Raw genomic sequence first — 22,512 nt, forward strand, 5'->3', positions numbered from 1 at the left:
AGCTGACAGCTGGACAGGAGGGGGTTAATATAAGAACTTATAAATTACTAAAGGGACACTATAAGAATGACAGACAAGAAATTTTTCAGTACATGGGAAGTAGGGGGGAAACAAGGAGTCGCACTTGGAAACTGTCTAAGAGTGTGGTTAGTTAAGGGTGTGCAGACTAGGTTCTTTTTTTGGAGAGTGTTAATGAGTAGAATGGACTGCCAGAAGCAGTTGTGTGCACCCCAACAGTGAATAGGTTTAAGCAGATGTATGATAGGTGTTATGTTAATGGATAGAGTAGTCACTAGTATGGTTATCTGTAAATATGAGTCTTACTGCCAAAATGGACAAACTTTTAATGATGTGAACAGGTGACCAAACTAGTGTGTGTGTGTGTTCCCTTTCGTCCTTCCTTCAATAATCCATAGTTTTTTTTTTTTTTGTTTGCATAACTAAGTAAATAAATAATGTGACAAAATATAGCTGACACTAGGTTTGATAGGTTATGATAATATAGATAGTTAAACCAACTAGTTTTTACCATATGTTAGTGGCAAATAGCACCACACACCATCCAACCACCACCTCAAAATTTCACAGTTGGAGTTATGATTCATCGTTCCATAACACAGCTCTCGAGCTCCATATCCTACTCTACATGCTCCTTGCACCACTGAAGACGATGCTGCATGTTGGTTCAAGTAATGTGAGTCATGCATATTGTGGTTCCTTTCATGGAACCCATGTTGTGAGCCTCAGTTCTGAATGTTTTTGTGCAGATTCATGTTCCAGTTGATGCCAAGAACTCTGCATTCAACATGTCGGTCAACGAATGGCAGTTTTTATATATTATCCTTTGTAGCAGCCTCTGATCACATTCAGTGAGTGGTTGATCCTCGACTGTGGGTAATACTTTCAGCTAACTCCCAGTGCTTCCATTTCAATATGGTATCATGATTTGGCTGAGAGAAGGGAACTTTGTCAGTTCCCTTCTCTCAGCCATTTCACCTGCACACAGTTGCAGTGACTTCAGAGTATCCATATTCTTCCAATTTATACTGGCAACAAACATGTGGCTCGTTACATGGCACAATGCACCTAGATCATTTTGGTGTCCATTAGCTTCTTTCCAAGCAGTGTATTTTATGCATTCTCATCTTCCTTTTCCCCTCTTTTACCTTGTGGTGTCGAGGGTTTATTAATCATCAGACCTCAAGCTGTTCACAGGATAAGGTGGTCAGCCCTATGCCCCAGTGTATCCTATATCCGTAGTGTTGAGTTCTCAAGGCCAGTTTGCCTGCTTTGCGGGATGAAAAAACCCTACTGTCCATCCACTCCCAAGACCGGCTAACTTGGCTATGGCTGAGGAAGATCCTTCAGCCCCTCACCTCACCAACGGGAATCGAACCCAGGACACTCCTTCCCCAGGCATATGGTTGTAAAGAGCACTGCCACTAGGCTAACTGCGCTTAGTATTTTATGCATTAATTTAATTTAATTTTTAATAGTATGTTCACAAAGCCAGTGAACAGCAGCTTGTGAAAGTATCTTATTATTATTATTATTATTATTATTATTATTATTTATATGGGCACTCCGCATAGTCAAAAAACTTGTTGTTGAACCATACTAGTAACTGGTGTAGCATTTTTCACTTCATCAGGGGCTTTATCTTTTTTTTTAACAGCTAACGACAGTAGTGTATGAGGTAAGTTTAGCATGCAGCGAATTTCAATACTCACGACACCAACAACAACATCCTTAAATTTAATCATTTTAATCTTAGTATCTAATGGATAAGGCTATGAGTCTTCTTCTGTATGAATGGGCATTGGTCATAACTGAAGACCATCATATGAATACTGTCATGAAGTGAAGCATCGTTATGAAGGGCTTTACTGTATATTGGACTTCTTGTTTTACATGTGATGGGATAGTGTGTATTGGAGGCTTTCCACCAATGTGCAGTAGACATCACGTGGAACTTGTTTCCATTCCTACATCAAAGCAGCACTGAGTCAGCGATAGATTGAAGATGTGCTGCTCTGGAACTCAATTGCCACTCCCATTTGTCTCACAGGTGTTCATTAGGGTTGAGGTCAGGGCAGTCGTTTAACAGCTGCAGCTTTTGCCATGGGACATTGTTGTCTTGATAGTAGCACGAGTCTGTTCCATAAAAATTCCACAGTGTAGGCAGCACCTGATTATCCAGAATATCAAGGTACTGAGCTGCTTTCATGGAAACACGGACAGTGACCAGTGGTCCCACTCCAAACCAGCTGAATGAACCCCACACCATTACTTCACCACTACCAAATTTTACTGTGGTTACAACACACTGTGGTAACAAGTGTTCACTAGGCAGCCTCCACACCAGCTATCAGACTAGAAACAGGTGAACCTTGATTCATCACCCCAGAGTACTGTTTTCCATTGGGCAGTTGTCCAGTTCACATGCTCTTTGCACCAGGCCAGACGATCCACCTTGTTCATTGTTGTGATGTTCAGCTTGTATGTCTCTGCTCACCATGGTGTTACTGGCATTCTGGAACTCATCATGGATGTTTTGTGACGATTGTAGCTGGTTTTTGTGTGCATTTTAACACCCTCCTGTCCCTGTCAGTCATTTTCAGTGGCCAGCCTGGGTGTTTTTCTGCACTAGTGATGCTCGAAACGTCTCCATTTGTTGATCACATCGCCAACCACTGATTTTGGATGCTCCAGTTGAGTATGGCAACAATGCCACCAATGTGACAGCCCACAATGACACTGAGTTCATATCATGTTGCCATACCACCTGTATTCAACTGCTATGATGAAATACTGCTTCTTACTATCTGTATACAAGTTTTTATGTTATTAGCAAACCTGAAATGTTCCATAACTTCAAATAACAGTGGTGTCTGGACAATTATTGGTAGATTGTGCGTGTGTGTGTGTGTGTGTGTGTGTGTGTGTGTGTGTGTGTGTGTGTGTGTGTGTGTGTGTGTGATGCAACAGATTTACTCAGCTATATGACATGATTAAAAAAATAGAAAAAATACTATTTATTATTTGAACCCATAACTAGTTTTGTCTTAAAAGACTTCATCAGGTGTGTAACATGAAAAGAGAAATACAAAAATATATACATTACAAGAGGCAGCTATAAATTAACTTGCTAAAGTATTGCTGACATTCGAAGCCAATCTAAATGACATAGCATTGTTGGGCATGTTCGCACAGGCATGATCTCAAATATGCCAAACTTGGATAGCTGAAGAGTGACAATCAGATAGGTTATAGCTAAGGTTAGTATTAACCTTAGGACAATTTCTATTAATTCCACAATTCTTCTCTCTGATTCATCATAGCATCTAAATATGTTTTCTGATTTGTTCCAGATTACTGGATGAATGACAGAATCTTCCGTAGGGCGAGCAGAATTAAGAACGTGATTAGATAGTGCACTGACTCTTTCAGCTTTGCCGTATGTAATGTTTCTCACATATTTTTCGATATGCAACTCAATGGATTTCTCTGTCTGACCAAAATAGGACACATTGCAGTTACACCAAAGATGATAAACTCCTGGATACTTAGGCTTTAAGCCAAAACGAGTAAGGAAGAGAGTTTGGAAAGAGGCATGAAAGAAGTGTGGATTTTTAATTTCTTGAGGGTTTTAGCTAACTTCAGTGTAACGGAACTGATGTACAGTAGAGATATAAAGCATTTTACATCACTACTATCTTCAGTACAGTGAGCAGATGGATTAAAAAGTAGCTCACAAACTTTCTCTTTGGGATCGCTGTTTTTCTGAAAGGTTGTGTGAAGAAACTGTAGTTTTTTGGTGATCTCTTCTTTTTCACTGAGGAGGAAGTGAGGCACATTTACCCAAAGTAGAAATAATGTCAAGTTTCTGGGGGCAGATAATGATGTGATTGCACATGAAGGCATCTGTTGGTACGTGTGGGTTTTCTATAAAGCCAAGGTTATGGAAAAGATATATTGATGTTTTCTTAATTTGGAGTCATGGGCCAGATTCTTTAAAGACTTTCTGAACAATCAGTGCCCAAGAATACAATTTACCTTGGAATTGGAAGTTAACAGTGCTCTCCCATTCTTTGATGTAAAACTCACTCACATGCAAAAACCAAAGATTTCTATTTATAGGAAACCCACACATACCAACAGATACTTTCATGTGCAATCACACACATATGTATATGTGTGTGAGTTGTGTTTAATATGTTCCCTGAATGACTGTGTAGAGTTGCTAGTAATCTTAACTGTAACTTTTTTAAGCATTTCATACAGAGTGTTGTACTCTTATAACTTTTGTGTATTAACATGCTTTTGTGTTTTGTCAATTTTAGATATGGCATCTACAGAGAAGCAGCAAAATGTGAAGTGTTGCTTTGAAAAAAATTGAAACAGCTGTGGGGACTTGCAGTATTGCATCAGGCTTATGATATTGGTAATTTTAAGTAGAATGAAGACAACGTAAGGATAAACATTTTCAAAGTTAGAGATACTAACCTTCAGCTTTGAAAAAAAAAATGTTGATTGCTGAGGTGAAAGAAGTTATTCAAAGAAATTGTTGAGTGACTGTCAAAGCAAGAAATGGTAAAAGAGACTGGAATATCCATGACTGATACCATGCAGTTCTTAACAAAAGGAATTTATGAGATCTAAGCAAAGTTTTTGCCAAGTCTTTTGACAAGGATTAGAAATTTAAATTTATTTCAATTTGCAGATATCTCCTATAATGAATGCATAACAGTGAACATTATTTGAAAAACATCATCACAGAGATGACAGATTTATAGATATAACAGATGCATGAGAGACATAATTCAGCATTATTTTCTTTTATTCTAAGTTGTTTAACTCAACTTAAAAATAAAATCAAAAAATCTATGACAAAAAAAAAAAAAAATTTTTTTTTGTTACTTTCCATTGCTTACCAGTGTATCCTTGAAAATGCTGACAGATATTAGTCGGTGAAACATGTCGGATATTAAACTATTATTTACTTGACTAACGTACAGAATTAAATCTTTAATTTATTAATACTAGTGGTCAAGAAAAAGGTCATAAAAAATTATTTATAATTATAAATGTATATTTTTTAATCTCACAAGTTGCACACAGATTCATTTCCCAACACATGAATTATTCAACTAATCTGTTAAATCATCAAATGTTTGAATAACCAAACATTTTTAATTTACAATAACATGTAAATATATAGAACATCAAATTATCAGGACCAATGAGAAAATATACTTAACATTTTTGCCTAATAATAACAAGCAAACAAAAAAATAATACACACACACACACACACACACACACACACACACACACACACACACACACACACACACACACACAGGTGTCCCTCGATGTTACCATGTATATCAAAATCGTGTTGATCAAATATAATAATCAATGGTAAAAAGTACAATTCATCCATAATCAATTACTGTATTAATAGTTCGTTTTATATGGTAATCTTTTAGGAAAGATAAAAAATGAATGCAAAGTAAATGTTTAAGAGGCGTTTGAACAGTTTTGGTTTTTTTTTTTTTTTCTTATCGCCATAAATCCTACAATAACAAGCAAAATGACTCTCCGATTCTTGGCAAACAAGCATTCTTTGATTAACATTTGGATCCATATCCATTACTTACTGCTTAAGTGATTCTAAACTGTAAAATATTCCATCCGGTTCTTTGACTGTTATCTCCTTTGGGACCTCATCTTCACATTCCATTTATTTGTTGTCTTCATATGCACGTTGTTGTTCAGTTTCAAGAAGATCGTTGTCACTGAAATCTTTTGAATTTGAATCCAATAATTCTTTAACATCTTCAGCATCAACACTATCAAAACCAAGGTCTTCACCAATTGCAACGATTTCTTCAATATAAATCAGGATTTTGAAAACAACCTAAGTCATTAGTGCATTCTGGCAAAATGTTTTTCCAAACAGCTTTCTTGCAGCTAGAAGACACTTGCTCCCACGAGTCGTGAATGTTTTCAAATTACGTGTTTAATGTTAAATTTTTTCCACAATTCTTGGAGCTTAATTGCATTTTCTCCCATTGTTGTTTCTACTGCCTTTGAGAATGCCTTTTTAAGAAAATATGCTTTGAAAGTTGCAATGACGCTCATGTCCATAGGTTGTAGCAATGATGTCGTATTTGGTGGGGAAAATAAAACTTTCACATTCTCACACAGATCATTAAGAGAATTTGGATGACCAGGTGCGTTATCTAAAACCTAAATTATTTCTCTTGCAATAAGCTTCGACTGCCGGGCAAAAATAAGACTTAAACCAATCTTCGAATAGACTTTGTGTTTCCCAAGCTTTCTGATTCGCCCACCAAATTACAGGTAAAGAGTTTTTGTTACATCCTTTTAAAGCCCTCAGGGTCTGAGTTCAATAGACAAGCAGTGGCTTCAATTTAAAATCTCCATTAGCATTCCCTCCAAGCATAACAGTTAAGCAATCTTTTGATACTTTATGGTCAGGCTGCTTCTTTTTTTGATATAAAAGTTCTAGATGGCCTTTTTTTTCAATAGAGGCCAGTTTCATCTACATTGAAAATTTGGCGGTAATCGTAATAATTTTCTTCGATAATTTTCTGCAGCTCAGCAAGAAATGCAGATGCAGCATCTTCATTGGCACTTGCAACTTCACCTGTTATTTTCACATTGTTTAGTCCAGCCCTAGATTTAAAATTTTCAAGCCAGCCTTTGCTAGCTGCAAATTTTGAATTGTCTTCTTTATATTAAGTCTCTTTAAGTCTTAGAGCTTTGGCCGTGATATTATAGGCACTAATTGGAATTCTCTTTTGATTGCAGTCTTCCAGCCAAATAACCAACAGATCTTCCATTTCAGCCATTATAGCAATCCGGTTAAGTGTGCATTACGTAGTTGCAGATGTAGATGCAACTTTACCTTGCTTGCAATACTCATCAGCTTTGGATAAAATAGTCCGTATTGTAGACTCCTTAAAACCAAATTCGCTTCCGATCTTACTTTTACTTTCACCACATTTAAATCTTTTAATTATATCAAGTTTTGTATCTAAGGTAATTACTTTCCTCTTCTTTTTTTCACTTAATGACCCTGTTGTGGATTGCTCTTATTCTTTGACAAGATTAATGGGCTGTAAAATTTACGAAGAACGTAATTTGTAAATACATGCAGCAGAACAACTGGAGCTTGTAATACACCCACTCTTAATGCTGGCAGCGAAGTAATTGGCTAGCACTCAGGCTCAGGGAGCATGGCTGCGTAGGAGGAATGACGTCATCATGCTCACGCCATGAGGCTTGCATGTTTTTGTGTGGCGAATTTAAAGGTGCTGCATTAATCAAAATTCTTGCCGCATATATCAAGGGATTGTCACAATTAATTTTGGCGTGCTAATTAAATTCCGTATTAAGCAAGGGATACCTGTATATATCAGGGGTGTATATTCAAGGTGTGCAGTGCACATTCATGGAATTGCAATATCACTGATATTATATTTTTGCATCCTGTTAAAGACTCCCCTAATTGTTTCCTGACTGCATGATTCCTAAATTTAAATGCAATATACTAATGCTTCATGAAGAGGACACTTTTCGATCCGTAAACATTGCATCACGTTAACATGAATGTCATGCATAGCCCTATGTGCAGTCACAGATATGGACACCTTTGAACAGATGTGCAGTAGGTCAAATTCTTAACATTCCAGTGGTTTTTAAACCACCCAGAAGGCAAGGCAAGGTGTGTGCTGAGACTATAGCACCTAGAAATCAGTGGCTGTGATTAGTCATTTTGTCAACCAATCCAGTTTAACATTGTCATTTGTCATGAGTTGCTGTTTTTGTTTTCTGAATTTCATCTGTTTTGCATGTCTGAAGTGTGAACTAATGTGTTTAAGACACTGATACAGACAAGTTTTTAATATATAATTTTCTATAAATAAGTAGAATGAGTTATTTCCACCTTTCTTTGGTTCATTCCGGAAAAATAATTCCCCAAGTGATTACTTTTTCCAATTTCTGTGCATATTATATAGCTGTATTTAAAAGTCGTCATAATTCAAATGATCCATGTCTCATTCAAGTATTTGCTAATGATAATCTAATCTTACCATGAAGTGTAAACCCTCTGTGCATCTCACATAAACGGCATGCATGAAGCATGGCTATTGTTCATTTGACCTTTATGCTTTCCATATTTAAAATTCTATCAGTTTATAAATTATTAAAATTATTGATATTAATTAATGATTTACGAGAGAGATAAACCAAGGGGTTCGACAGGGATGTCCCCTCTCAGCAACTCTTTTTAATATCTACTTAAATGAAATAATAATAAAATCGAATAAAAATTTACATCAAGGAATTAAACTTTCTCCTACAGTTAACTTAAACACTCTCCTCTTTGCCAACGACCAAATAATAATTTCAAATTATGAAGATAACTTACAGAAAGCTATTTTAGATCTAAATGATATATCCAAAGATTATGGTATGATAATATCAACGGAAAAATCAAAAACTATGGCCTTTAAAGGACAAAATCCAGCAAGAACTAAAATAGTAATAGATAACAAGATCTTAAAACAGGTGAATTCATTTAACTACCTAGGATGTACGATTACATATGAAAATGAAAAGATATAAACATAAAAATTGCAAAATATTTAAAAATAACAGGTGTAATTAACTGTATATTTAAACCAAACCTAGTTCAAAAACAAACCAGGCTAAAAGTATACAATACATTAGCCCTACCAGTCTTAATGTATAGAAGCGAAATCTGGACAATAAAACAAAGAGACAAACAAAGATTAACAACAGTAGAAATGAGAAAAACTGCAAAGTATACCCTATTTGATCACAAAAGAAACGAAGATATTATGAAAGAATTGAACCAAGAACCAGTAATAGAAAAAATTAAAAAATATAAATATAAATGGATGGAACACGTTCAAAGAATGAAAACAGAAAGATTACCAAAACAAGCCTTAAAGTACAAGCCATTAGGAAAAAGAAAACTAGGACGTCCTCTTAAACGTTCAATGATGACTTCTAAGGCCGGAACAGGACATGCTAGGCCTAAATCCTTGATACACATGATGATGATTCAAAGTTATCCTACAATTAATTGTATTGGACCAATTAAGATGAGTGCAGATGTGCTGTGCACTCTTAAAACTTTCATACAATCAAATTGACATGAATTTTGTACCACGGGTTGCATAAGCCACACGACAGCACACCCAACCTAAATGGGCACATGATGCCACTGATATATATATATATACATAAAATCTAAAGTTTTTTGCTCTGAAACAGTTTGAGAACGGGAAACTTGATAGACCTTCTCCCTAGTATTTTCACAGACACTCACAAACATCCATGTCCACGGCAGGATTTAAACCCCCAGCCTTTTGGCTGGAAAGTGGATATGCTAACCACTTGGCCAACCAGGCAGCGTATGAACATTAACTTTATTAATGTTCATAATAAAGTAAGAGAAATTTGTACAAAAATGGAACTGTGGCAGAAATGCTTCAACAATCAAGATTTTTACAAGTTTCTCAGCTCTGGATGATTTTATGTTTCCACCTGAAAAAATTCTTATCTGATTATTGAAGACCTCAAACCCCACAAACCAGACCTATGTGAACAATTTAGAAAATATTTTTCAGAACTAGAGACGGGATTTGAGTAAATCAGGAATGCTTTCAGATGGATGGATTACATAAAAACATCAAGGATAAGCTTACATCGAATGGAAATAGATAATTTTGTAGCACTAGCTTTAGACATATCACTGAAGAGCTCAGGGAGGAAGTTTGATGGACTTATGGCTCCATGTGCAGTTGGAATAATATTAGATTTGTGAACATAGCTATGAAATATTATTACCATTTTTATCAGTGTATAATGTCATGTTGGGTTTTTCAACACTTTTAAAAACAAAAGAGATTGGTTAAACATGGAGCCAGATATGAGACTAAAACTCTGTAACTTAGAACCTGCGTATGTTTAATGCTGTCTGAAAAAAAATAGTGCTTCTTCACATTAATACATTTAATGTATAAAGTGCCTCTGTAGCACAATTGGAAGAACAATGGAACATAGCACCCTTCGATTGGAAAAGACCTAAGTTTGATTATTGTCATAATGAGAGGAATCGTTATATGGGCTTTTTCAATTGAAGGCAAATTAACCAATCTCATACTTAGTTGCAGTATTTTTCTCCCCAGAACCTTGGGTCTTTCGTCCCACATACAGGCAAATTGACCACGAGAACAATTTACAGACAAAAAATACTGTTGTTGGTGGTGCTGATGGTAGTAGTGTTGTCAGTGTGTTTTAATTGGAAAATTAAATAGTAAAGGAAGTGGCAAAGGACCTTCTAGGTGCCACATTGTAATAATAATAGTAATATTTTGTACTTATTTTTATACAAACTTAATTCCTGGAATACTTGAATAACCAATTAAAAGTAAGTTTTTTTTTTGTTGTTTTTTTTGTATAATTCACTTCCTATCTTAATTTTCTTTTGACTTAATTTTTCACTGAAAAATATTAAGTGTATGTTTTGCCAATTGCTCCAAAAATTGCACTTAGGGATGATGTATGAAGGTTCACCTCTAGTGGTAAAATATGACCTATTGATAAAAGATGGAATATGGGGTTAGTGGGCTGCTGAGTTAATGTGCTTTACTCAAGTGGACCATAGCTAGTAAAGTTTGAAAAACACTGCTTTAAAGAGTACTTTCAGAAGTGGAAAAGAATGGGAGAATAGAGCTTTGCTGCTCAGGCAGATCTTTGAAGAGGAAACTGAGTTGTAACTCTTGAAAGAAATTATCAATGAATTCTAGTAACTTTTTGAGACAAAACAAACAGTATATGTTTCTCTTTTCTATGTCATTTAACCTTTAAGTTCTATACAATTTTAAATTCTGTAAATAAGAAGCTATGTTACTTGCTTTATCTTTTTCAGATGGTATTTTATTTTTAACACAGTATGATTTCATTGTTATGCTCTGGAAAGATAATAATGCTTATCATTAAAAACAAAGTTTTAAAACTTACTAGCAAAGTTGTCACTATTGTATTTACTTCTTTGTTTAGGTAAAGCTGCACCGTTTAGTTAAATATTTAAGCATGAAAGATGTAAAGGCTTCGTTGCTAAAACCATCAATAGGACTTGAAGATGACGAAAGCATTGATGGATCAGGTAATTTTGTAATGTTCTACAGTGCAGTGGGTGTTTACTTATTGATTACTTGGGGGGGGGGGAATAATAAAAGTGGTAAGAGAATTTCATAGTTTGTGAGTAGTTGTGAAAAGTTTTTTTTTCGAAATTATCTTCATTAATCCCAAGTGACTACAAAAATTCTTCATTTTCATAGTTGCTTGGGGGTTATGGTCTCACTGCTTATTTTTGGATGTAAAGTGCTGGTGAACTTTCCTGCCTTCGTTATATTGTCATCAATGTGCAACAAACTTAAAAATATTTGAATGCCTAAAATGGGCATAGATAGATTCTTGACGTTCTTATGAAGGTGGGACAGAGTGAAACATATTCTTCTTAAAAGGAAAGAATTTCACTTGTTTCAGTTTCCACATCTCATTCGGGATAAATTCATACGTCTCAATATGAGAATCAGTTTCTGAAGAGCTTTTGAATTCTCTCTCATGAAGTTCATATTAAGATGATAGTGATTTCAGTTTGCATGCTTCATTAACAATTTCCTTTTAGTTTGCTACACAAGGAAATTGTTTAGCAAACCTTGTGATACAACAGACTATTTCTCTTGTTCCTAAGGGTTCACTATAATAAGCATCTACTCGTGTTAGTCAAACACCAGTTTCCCTTATATTCAATTTAACGAGTAAAGAAAAACATTTTGCTTTTTTTTTTATAATAATGTGGCTGTTTAAGTATATTTTTATTGTAATTTTCTTATGCAAAAATTTGTGATACATTTACATATACTATTTAAAGTTTAAATGCCATTATTTCTCTTTCAGTTAACTGTTATAGTAGAGTAGCCGATATGCTTTTCAACATATGTCACATCATTTTAGTACATTGTTTTGTCCATTTTTTATTATCATAGTAGCAAGTATTCATCATAAAACATTTTAGCAGCTAGGTGCAATCTATATGAAAGTTTAACTTTGACATATAGTATTGCTTTACTTTTTTTCACTTTATTTATTTTATTTTTTTTGTAGGCTTATGCCAAATACTTGTAAAGGAAACTCAAATATACTTATGTTTGTATTATGACTCAGTAGACAGCTCCTGGGTATACATCATGTAACTAGCATTAATATTGCATGATCACTCATATTTATTTGAGGAAACATTTTTCTTCTCTCTGATGTACACATTGTTTACTATATGTTAAATATGGTTCCTTGACTTGGCATTTATGAGAATGTGTTATAACACAGAAATGATGCATTTGATAGCAGTCACCTTTTATACTTGACATTAATTTTCACATGTTAACAAACATGATTGCTTTACAGATCTATCATTCACTGTGATGAATGACATTCTGTATTCAGTGTCATTCTCAGAGACAGAGAAAATCTATTTTTTCCTCAAGCAAATACTGAATTAGTACTTCATTTTATAACTGAAAATGAAAGTTTCTTTTAAAGTTGCAGAATTAAACCTTGTTACATATTTTTGAGATAGAACACTGCTGTGGGCACTTAATGTAAAATATAATTCTGCATCTAATATAACAGAATTATTCCCACACTTTTTGAAACATTTTTGAAACATTCAAGAGGAATACTTTAAGAAATTAATTTAAAGCAAAAGATGAATTTTTAAATAAAAATGCTTGAGACAAGCTTGCAGAAATATCTGAATTAAAGAACGTTGAGAGAAAATATATTATTATTATACCCCCCATGGAGTTGGCAGACTCGTTGTGAGAGGCTCATTCAACTGACAATATATTTATCATACTGAATCTTGTTTAAGATTCAGTATGAATATATAATTCAGATATGAAGTGTCAAAATCTTAACACTTCCTGCATTAACAACTTATTTTGGTAATGTGTTTCATTCACTCCCAGTTCTCCATGTTAAAAGTCTATTGCTCACACTCTTCTTCACCACACTTACATAACTCTAGAGGACCTCTGGTTCTTCTCCTCTCATCTTTTGCTCTTTTTATAATCCCCTCTAGTCTAATAAAATCCCCTCACTAACTTAAATGTCTCTATCATATCACCTCTTTTTCCCCCTTTTCAGAAGGTTCTCCTTTGTAATAATTTGTAAAAAAATTCTGAATCAGTTTGCTTCTTATAAAGCAATTTGGAATTTTTACCTTGTTGAAAAATTCTCTTTCCTTAAAGAAGCTCTTCAGATGTTAATTCAGATATTTTTGCCATTCATTTCTGTATTAAGTATAAAATTTCTGTTCTTCTTTTGCTAGCTCTCTGTTTAGCAGCTACAATAATTTGCTCTCCTTGCATAATTCTTTCCTAAATGAGAAAATTATGTAGTTGCTTAATAGAGGGACTGGTCAATTCTTCAAGATGAGCAAGCGTTGATTTTATCTATTATGTGCCCATTCCCATTTTTTGGCATTTAATGCACATTTCATTAAATTATTGCTTGACTTTGTGACAGCAAAGGAAAATATAGATATGACTTAAAAATATACAATTGAGTGTTTGATGTATATTAACAGTAGCTTGCAGCATATGCATTTACAGGTAACCCTCCTTATATGCAATCTCACTTTACGCGTTTTCGCTATAATGTGATTTTAAAAAGTTAATTTAAAAAATCACAACTGGTAGCAATTTCGTAGTCATTGCTGTGTATGGTCGTGTGCCCTGCTTTGACAAGGCAGCATCGTGCTGCATGTGAGTCTCACAGAAGGTGTAGAACTAGTAACCTCAATTGTTGGAGCCTTCTGCAATGCAAACATTATGGAAAAAAGAGGTAATTGTGATTAAAATACTTCCAAGACTAAAAAACAGAGAAAAGCTATAACACTGGAGGAATGTAGATGAGACAAATGTGCATGAACTGCTCGAGTCCCACTCATCAGAGCTCACTAATGAAGATCTTCTGGAAATGGAAAACGACATAAATGGTGAAAGTCGGGAGCTCTTTGTTGCTGATCAGATCAAACAGTTTTCAACAAAATTATTATTTTATTTCAACAAAATAAAATTATTCTGTCATCACAATAATTGAAGAAAATGATCCTAATGAGACTAGAAGCACCAAAGTTGCAAGAGAAATTCAAAATTTTTTGACTTGCTACAAAGAACTTCATAGAAAGAGGAAGAATGCTGCCTGTCAGCTGAGTCTCATCTGTTGATCACAATCTGATCTTTTGTGAAGATCATCAGCCTATCATTCCAGGGACTTCAAGAGGGTGATGATCCAGACTCACCAACCCAGTCCATTCATTATCTGATTGAAGATTCAGCTAGTATGTCAGAAGTATGTAGTGTTTAGGTGTTTATGACATTGTATTAATTAAATTCATTCGTTAAAATTTGTTTTGCTCACGGGTGTAAAGTTTTCATTTTTTTTTATCCTTCTGAAGAAACCCCTATCCCTATCTCACCCACGCTAAATTCACCTCACTTTAGGTGATTATTTCATAGAACCAATTAATCGCTTAAAGCGAGGGACACATGTATCTTATAGTGAGGACCATTTTCAGCAACACCAACTCATTTCACTAGCTGAATTAATTATGCTGAACTGTGGTTTCTTCATCTGCTGTTTATGGAAAATTGGGTAAATTTCAGCTTAAGCCTTCATTATCTGGTGAACTAACCTGACCTTTTAAGTTGAAGATATTCTTTGGTTACCAGAGGAGACATAACCTCCTTAAATAATGAATGACTGTATTCATCTGTGGATGCAAATGTTTGTTATCACAGAATTGATTATCTAATAAAAAGATTTATTATTGTTATATTTCACACTAGTTTCTTTGTGTATCTGCTTTGAAAATTAGCTAGAAAATTGTTTTCATGGTAGACACATAAACATATTGTATTGAGGCAAAACATAAAATAGATTAAACCATAATCATGCCAGTTGAAACGGAAACATGTGGCTACTGTATTTCTATTGCTATAACATGGCATACATGCAAGGGAAGATGAAACCTCTCTCTCTCACTCTACACACACACACATTCATATTAAAAAAAGTATTTTTTTAATGTGAATCTTATCTATGAAGGTTATAAAATAAACCAATAGTACCTTAATACTGTGGGTTGGCCAAGAGTTAGATAATGTGGAAATAAGCAGTTCTAGATACCAGACAATGAAAATTTTCAGACCTGATCAGGTCTTTGGTGAGCAGAGTATTGGTTTCACACAAGGTAATGAAATTCATCTACCACCTAAAGACATTCACAACTAGGTCCATAGTAGGATTCAAACCCCTACAACCTGTATCATTGAAGAGCAAAAACAAAAAACTATCACTTTGCCATCTAGGATGGTCATGTTTTGCTTCAGTGCAATCTGTTAATTTACTGATCACAGAGCCAAAAGGTTCTTTGCTGTTTTGTCTCCTTTGAAATGAAGGTTATGTTATCATTTAAGAGTATTGATTTACAAGGCCTATAGTGATTCTCATAGACAGGCTTATACGTTGGTTATGCATTACTAAATCACTTAAGGAATTGACAACGTAGATACGAATATAAATTAAATTACACTTTAATAAATATTTCCAATATTTCGGCAACGTCACGTTGCCGTCTTCAAAATGAACTTACAAAAAAGGCATGTGCACGTAGGCACTACAACACAATAACTGAGAATGAAGTGATGAAGCTATTGTTCTGCAAAAATTCCTGATGATGCCCCCAAGTGGGCTAAGTAGGTGTTCTTGGCCATTGGGCTGGTCTGCTGATATAAGCCTCCCAAATTTGAGGCAGTCTCATTCAATCAAATTTGTTCAGGTTTGGGGAGTTTCTTATGGCTGAGGCTGATTCCATAAATAGTCTTTCGAATTTGTATTTGCTATGGTGTATTATAGCTTTCTTCCACCATATTCTGTGGCATGTATCCAGAACATGGTCTGCAAGACCAGAATGACTGTACTTGTAAAAACGGATCTAGTCCTTGTGTTCCAAAATTCTGATATTCGCTGTCCTGCCTGTTTGCCCAAAGTAAGACAATTTACAGCTCCAAGGGACCTGGTATACACCAGGTAGGTCTAGGGGAAGTGGTTGGTCTTTAGTGGAGCGGATAAGGGATGCCAATTTTCTGTATGGTCTGTAACAGGAGGTCAAGACATGTTTTTTTAACATTTTGGTAATTTTTTCCGAGGTGCCTCGGATGTAGGGAATGGTGATGGATTTAGAGTAATCCTTATTGTGTGTGTGTGTGGGGGGGGTTGTGTGGTTTGTAGGGTTCAATATTTTTTTTTGGGGGGGGGTAGCCATTGGCTGAGAAAGTGTTCAGGATGTGACTTAGTTCAGTGTTTAGGGCCATGTCGTTGGAACAGATTAGTTTAGCCCTGTTGTATAGTGTTTTCACCACTCCATATTGTTGTGAGGGGAGGGGGGGGATTATTGGGGAATGTACCTGCCTGTATGGGTGAGTTTTCTATATACTGAGAAAATCAAGGTTCCATCAGGCTGGCAGGTGATTAGTGTGTCTAGGAAAGTGGAGCTGTTGTTTTCCTCTTTTTCCAGGGTGAACTTGATTCTGGGGTGTTGGTTGTTTAAGTGTGTTAAGAAGGAGAGGAATGTATCAGAGCCATGTGGCCAAATAGCGAACACATCATCAACATAGCGAAGCCATATGGTTGGTTTTTGTGGAGCAGAGGCTAAGGCTTTTTCTTCAAAGGTCTCCATAAAGAAATTGACCAAGGGTGGGGAGAGTGGTGAACCCATGGCTGTCCCCTCTATTTCTTTGTAGAATTTTCCCTGCCAAACGAAATAGCCTGAGTTCATTGTGAACTGAAATAGGGTTGAGATATCAGGAGAAAATTTAGCGTGGATTAGCTCTAAAGTTTCCTTGAGTGGGACATTTGTGAATAAGGACGAGATGTCAAAGCTGACTATTATGTCAGTATGTTGGAGTGTAAGGTTTTCTATGCTGGCTTTGAAGTGGGCTGAGTTTTTTTGTGTGATGGTGTGTTGCCAGTATAGTGTGTGAGTGCTTTGGCCAAATGTTTAGTTAATTTGTATTTGGGGGAATCAATGCCATCCACTATGGGACGTAATGGCACATTTTCTCTATGTATTTTTCGGAGTCCATAGATACGGGGAGGGGGGTATAGAGTTAAACGGCTTTAATCTGTTGGTAACTTCTACAGGCCAAGAAGTGACTTTCTTAAGGAGCCTGTGAAGTTTTCTGATTTGTGAGTTGGTGGGATTGTATTCGATAGGGAGGTAAGTAGCCAATCTAATAGAAGAGCATTAAGCTTACCTGTGTAGTCCTTTTTGTTTGGTACTACAGTTGCATTTCTCTTATCTGCTTTGGTGATAACTATTTCTTTATTATTCCTCATTTCCTGCAGAGCTTTATATTCCTTGTTGGATATGTTGGTTTTTGGTGGGTCTTGCTTTGGAGAGGAGACAAGCTACATCCAGTTTTACACTGTTGGCGATTTGATTTGGAAAGTGGCAGATTCCGCTTCGATCTGGATCATAATATCCTCACTAGGTATTTTTCTGGGAGCAATGGCAAAGTTGTGGCCACATGAAAGCACGTTGAGTGCTTCAGGGTAACTGAAGAAAGGTTTATTGCGGTTTGGTAGGAAGTTTTGGATTGACAGTTGACTCTATCCCCCCCCCCCCCCGTATTTATTGACCAAAAATACATAAAGAAAATGTGCCATTATGTTCCATAGTGGATGGCATTGATTCCCCCACATACAAATTGGCTAAACATTTGGCCAAAGTGCTCACACACTATACTGGCAACACATCATCGCACATAAAAAAACTCAGCCCACTTCAAAGCCAGCATAGAAAACCTTACACTCCAACATACTGACACAATGGTCAGCTTTGACATCTCGTCCTTATTCACAAATGTCCCACTCAAGGAAACTTTAGAGCTAATCCAAGCTAAATTTTCTCCTGATATCTCAGCCCTATTTCAGTTCACAATGAACTCAGGCTATTTCGTTTGGCAGGGAAAATTCTACAAAGAAATAGAGGGGACAGCCATGGGTTCACCACTCTCCCCAGCCTTGGTCAATTTCTTTATGGAGACCTTTGAAGAAAAAGCCTTAGCCTCTGCTCCACAAAAACCAACCATATGGCTTCGCTATGTTGATGATGTGTTCGCTATTTGGCCACATGGCTCTGATACATTCCTCTCCTTCTTAACACACTTAAACAACCAACACCCCAGAATCAAGTTCACTCTGGAAAAAGAGGAAAACAACAGCTTCCCTTTCCTAGACACACCAGTCACCTGCCACCCTGATGGAACCTTGGTTTTCTCACTTTATAGAAAACCCACCCATACAGGCAGGTACATTCACCAACAATCCTTCCCCCCCCCCCTCACAACAATACGGAATGGTGAAAACACTATACAACAGGGCTAAACTAATCTATTCTAACGACATGGCCCTAAACACTGAACTAAATGACATCCTCAAAACTTTCTCAGCCAATCGCTACCCTCCCCAAAAAATATTGAAACCTATAACCACAACTCCCCCCCCCCCCCTCCACAACAAGAATACTCTAAATCCATCACCATTCCCTACATCCGAGGCACCTCGGAAAAAATTACCAAAATGTTAAAAAAAACATGTCTTGACCTCCTGTTACAGACCATACAGAAAATTGGCATCCCTTATCTGCTCCACTAAAGACCAACCACTTCCCCTAGACCTACCTCGTGTATACCAGGTCCCTTGCAGCTGTAAACTGTCTTACTTTGGGCAAACAGGCAGGACAGCGAATATCAGAATTTTGGAACACAAGGACTAGATCCATTTTCACAAGTACAGCCATTCTGGTCTTACAGACCATGTCCTGGATACACGCCACAGAATACAGTGGAAGAAAGCTACAGTAATACACCGTACCAAATACAAATTCGAAAGACTATTTATGGAATCAGCCTCAGCCATAAGAAACTCTCCAAACTTCAACAAATTTGGTTGTATGAGACTGCCCCAGATTTGGGAGGCTTACATCAGCAGACCTTCAACGGCCAAGAACACCTACTTAGCCCGCTAGGAGGTACCATCAGGACTTTTAGGAGAACAATAGCTTCATCACTTTATTCTCAGTTACTGTGCTGTAGTGCCTACGTGCACGTGCCTTTTTTGTAAGTTCCTTTTGAAGATGGCAACGTGACGTTGCCAAAATATCGGAAATATTTATTAAAGTGTAATTTAATTTATGTTCGTATCTACGTTTTCAATTCCTTAAGTGATTTAGTAAGGCCTATAGTGATTTAACATAACAAAAAAAAATAGGTTATATAAGTTTAACTTATATACATTAAGGAAATGCATTAAATTGTTTAGTATTGGACCTCCAGAGTTCACTTAATGTTGTGTAGTGTGCTTTGATAGGAAAGGCTTTCAAATCTTTTCTAGAATGTAAAGAACTTTTCTACGGTCCATTTAACTTCAGGTGCATTGTTAGCTGGTCACATATAGAGGATAACAGGAATTTCTTTTCCCTGAAATTTGGGTTTCTCATCCCACAAAACAAACAAACCAACCAGAAAATTGGCAGACCATCAAAGCATTAATTAGGTTTATACGTAGTCAAGTTACTTGGCTGTGATGGGTCTTTGAGCCTAAGACATAAGGAAGAAAATGAAATTAATTATTTATTTTTTATTATTTTTTAAGGGGATTCTAAAGTACATCTATCTCGATGTAAACATTCAAAGTTGTGCCATGATTTCCTTACTTCAGTCGATCAGACAGGAGAGTTAATGTCTATTTTCACAGACGATATCTTTGATGAAATCAAATATGAAAGAGAATTGGTAAGTTATTAATTTACCATCATGAATATTTGACTTGAAAAAATGCTGAAGCAGCAGATTATTCAGTATATATTATTTCATGTATATTTTTTAATTCTTTATTAATGTAGAGAAAAGATCAGCAGACAAAATGTATGGATCAAGCACAGTATCTGGAATATGCTGAAGCTAGGCATGCATCATTTTGTAAGTTTTTATTGAGTTTGAGTATATCTCTCAACAGTATTCAGTTTTGATAATGAACAAGATTAAATTTTAAATATAAACTAGGATGATCTTTCACAGAATATTTATAAAATTTTCATTTTATAAATTTATTTTAGTTATATTTTTATAACTAGATAATGCACGAACTAGTTTCACACCACTTACATTAAGTGGTGTCTTCGGAGTGGTAGATATAGAAAGAATGAAAACTCAGATAAACTGCTTGAGCAGTCAAAATGGGAACAGTGATGCGTTGCACACTTCAGCTGTCTTGTTTGATAGTTTGAAGGTGTTTGTTGTAGTAATTGAAGGTAATATTTTGAGAGATCCGATTTCTGTAGAGTTAGCCACGTGACTGAATAATCAGTGGATTCCTTGATTTCATGCAAAAGGAATCCACTAATATAGAATGCCTGTTATTCTAGATCAGGCATTTTTGGCTGTACCAGTCGATAGGGTAATTTGTCGTGGATTCATGATGTGCAAGTTTAGGTTTTTCCGTGCTTTTGTATTCTATATTGCTGAGCTGTTTTTATTATTATTATTTAAGAACTTCTGCATGTCTGTCCCATGTAACAGATCACAAAATTATGAAATTCTATCAAATGGATGTTTCTAGGAGTTGCTAATTTTTTCTTTGTAGAAGTGGTTTTAATTATTTTTTTTCTTGTATCTTCCACTATGAAGAAGAAGATAAACGTAAAGTATGAAAATTATTTTGTGCATTACCTAGTTGTAAATTATTATAATAACTTATGAAAACATTATTTTATAACTAAGTCGTAGTTGTATTATTATTGAATACCTTCTGTAGCTCAGCCCACCTGTTCATACCTCTTTTTAAATTCATTCAGGATCAATACATTCACTACAAGTGAAATTGCTTTTCACTCCCTTTCTACAAATGCCTCTCTAGAACACAACTGTGAGAGTGACATGACATTTGGCCATCATTGGAAAAGACCTAGGTTCTAGTCTATCAAGGATGTGAGGAAACTTGAAGTTCTCCATATTTTTCTAAAAGTGACTTTGCCTTCTTATGCGGAGATAGCAAAGGTTTCAATCCTGGATTTGGGTTGTGCAAGCAAAAGGGAGAACGCATAGTTAACCAACATCGTATGCTTGTCTTCAGTCTTGGTTGCTTTGGCCTTATTTCCCATCAAACCAATCCTGGTTATTGATTCTCTTGCTATATGTATTGAAAAAATCCCCCCCTTCATTTATGCTGTAAATTTCTACACCACGTTATATCTGTATGCTATCTGCTCTTTTCTACCTGTTTGCCAAACTCTACTTTCTATCCATTAATCTAGTCTCGTAGTCAACATTCTATAGTCTTGATATCATCTTATTTTCATCTCACCATTGCACATGTTTCTAAAATTCAGGCGACTAGATCTGCACACACTCTCAGGTGGCTTTAGATCAAGATCTGGTAAATAGGAAAAACAATAACTTTCTTCATCCTTCACACCCATAACAGTTAGCTTTTATGTTGTCTTTACCATATTTGCATTATTCTCTCTGAACTTCAACTTCTGCCCAATGTCACTTTGTTTCCTCAGTTTCTAGGAGCAATGTCACCAATATAAGAAACCAGTCATAATTGTTTCTATCAGTATAAACTCTGTGAACAGTATTTGTTGTTTTAAGGATACTTGCGACATAAGACTGAATGATATAATCACGTAATCACAAGAAAGATATTTATTTAACCAAATATTTCGGTCTGGAAATAGCAGACCATCGTCGGTGGTATTACAAGAACAGTTTAAAAAATATACAAGCTAGAATACTAACAATAGATCGTTGAAATTAGAACATGCCGCGTGATGTTATATCACTAAGTATGAAACGAAATATTTTGAAGTAGAAACATGATTGAATTTGCTATTAAAAAAAAAAAAAAAAAATTAATGAGTAATCTTGATTAGGCTTTCCCAGATTTTTGATATAGATATGCAGTCATTACGATTCAGGTTGGGATGATGGAGCAAGGCCTCCACGCTTTCCTTGAACAAACGTTCGAACCTATAACGGGATCTATGTAAGAGGCGCGTCTTGGACCAAAGGATGCTGTGGTCAGTTTCAATCCCGTGTTGAGCCAAACCAGACTTTTCAGGTTTATTGTGAAGAATGGATGATTGATGTTCTTGGATTCTTTTTTCAAGAGAACGTCCAGTCTGTCCAAAGTAAGAGAGATCACAGTTGCAAGGAATTTGATAAACTCCAGGAAGAGATAAAGTTGAGCGTTTGTCTTTAGGAGAAGGAAAATGAGAAGACAATTTGTTAATAGGAGAATACGTAGCTG

The 22,512-nt window shown here is 35.7% G+C and overlaps 1 protein-coding gene across 1 annotated transcript in view; it reads left to right on the plus strand.

The window, feature by feature from the left end:
- LOC150100966 (transcription initiation protein SPT3 homolog) overlaps positions 1-22,512 on the plus strand; it is a 143,438-nt gene that overhangs the window by 52,513 nt on the left and 68,413 nt on the right. Inside the window, exons 5-7 of the mRNA XM_090401735.1 lie at positions 11,128-11,233; positions 19,855-19,994; positions 20,105-20,180. Coding sequence (XP_090257861.1) covers positions 11,128-11,233; positions 19,855-19,994; positions 20,105-20,180 — 322 coding nt within the window. The remainder of the gene's footprint in view (positions 1-11,127; positions 11,234-19,854; positions 19,995-20,104; positions 20,181-22,512) is intronic.

The sequence above is a fragment of the Typopeltis vanoorti genome, chromosome 12 (assembly GCF_054136105.1).
Source record: "Typopeltis vanoorti isolate ZY-2024b chromosome 12, IOZ_Tvanoo_1.0, whole genome shotgun sequence".
Taxonomy (NCBI): domain Eukaryota; kingdom Metazoa; phylum Arthropoda; class Arachnida; order Uropygi; family Thelyphonidae; genus Typopeltis; species Typopeltis vanoorti.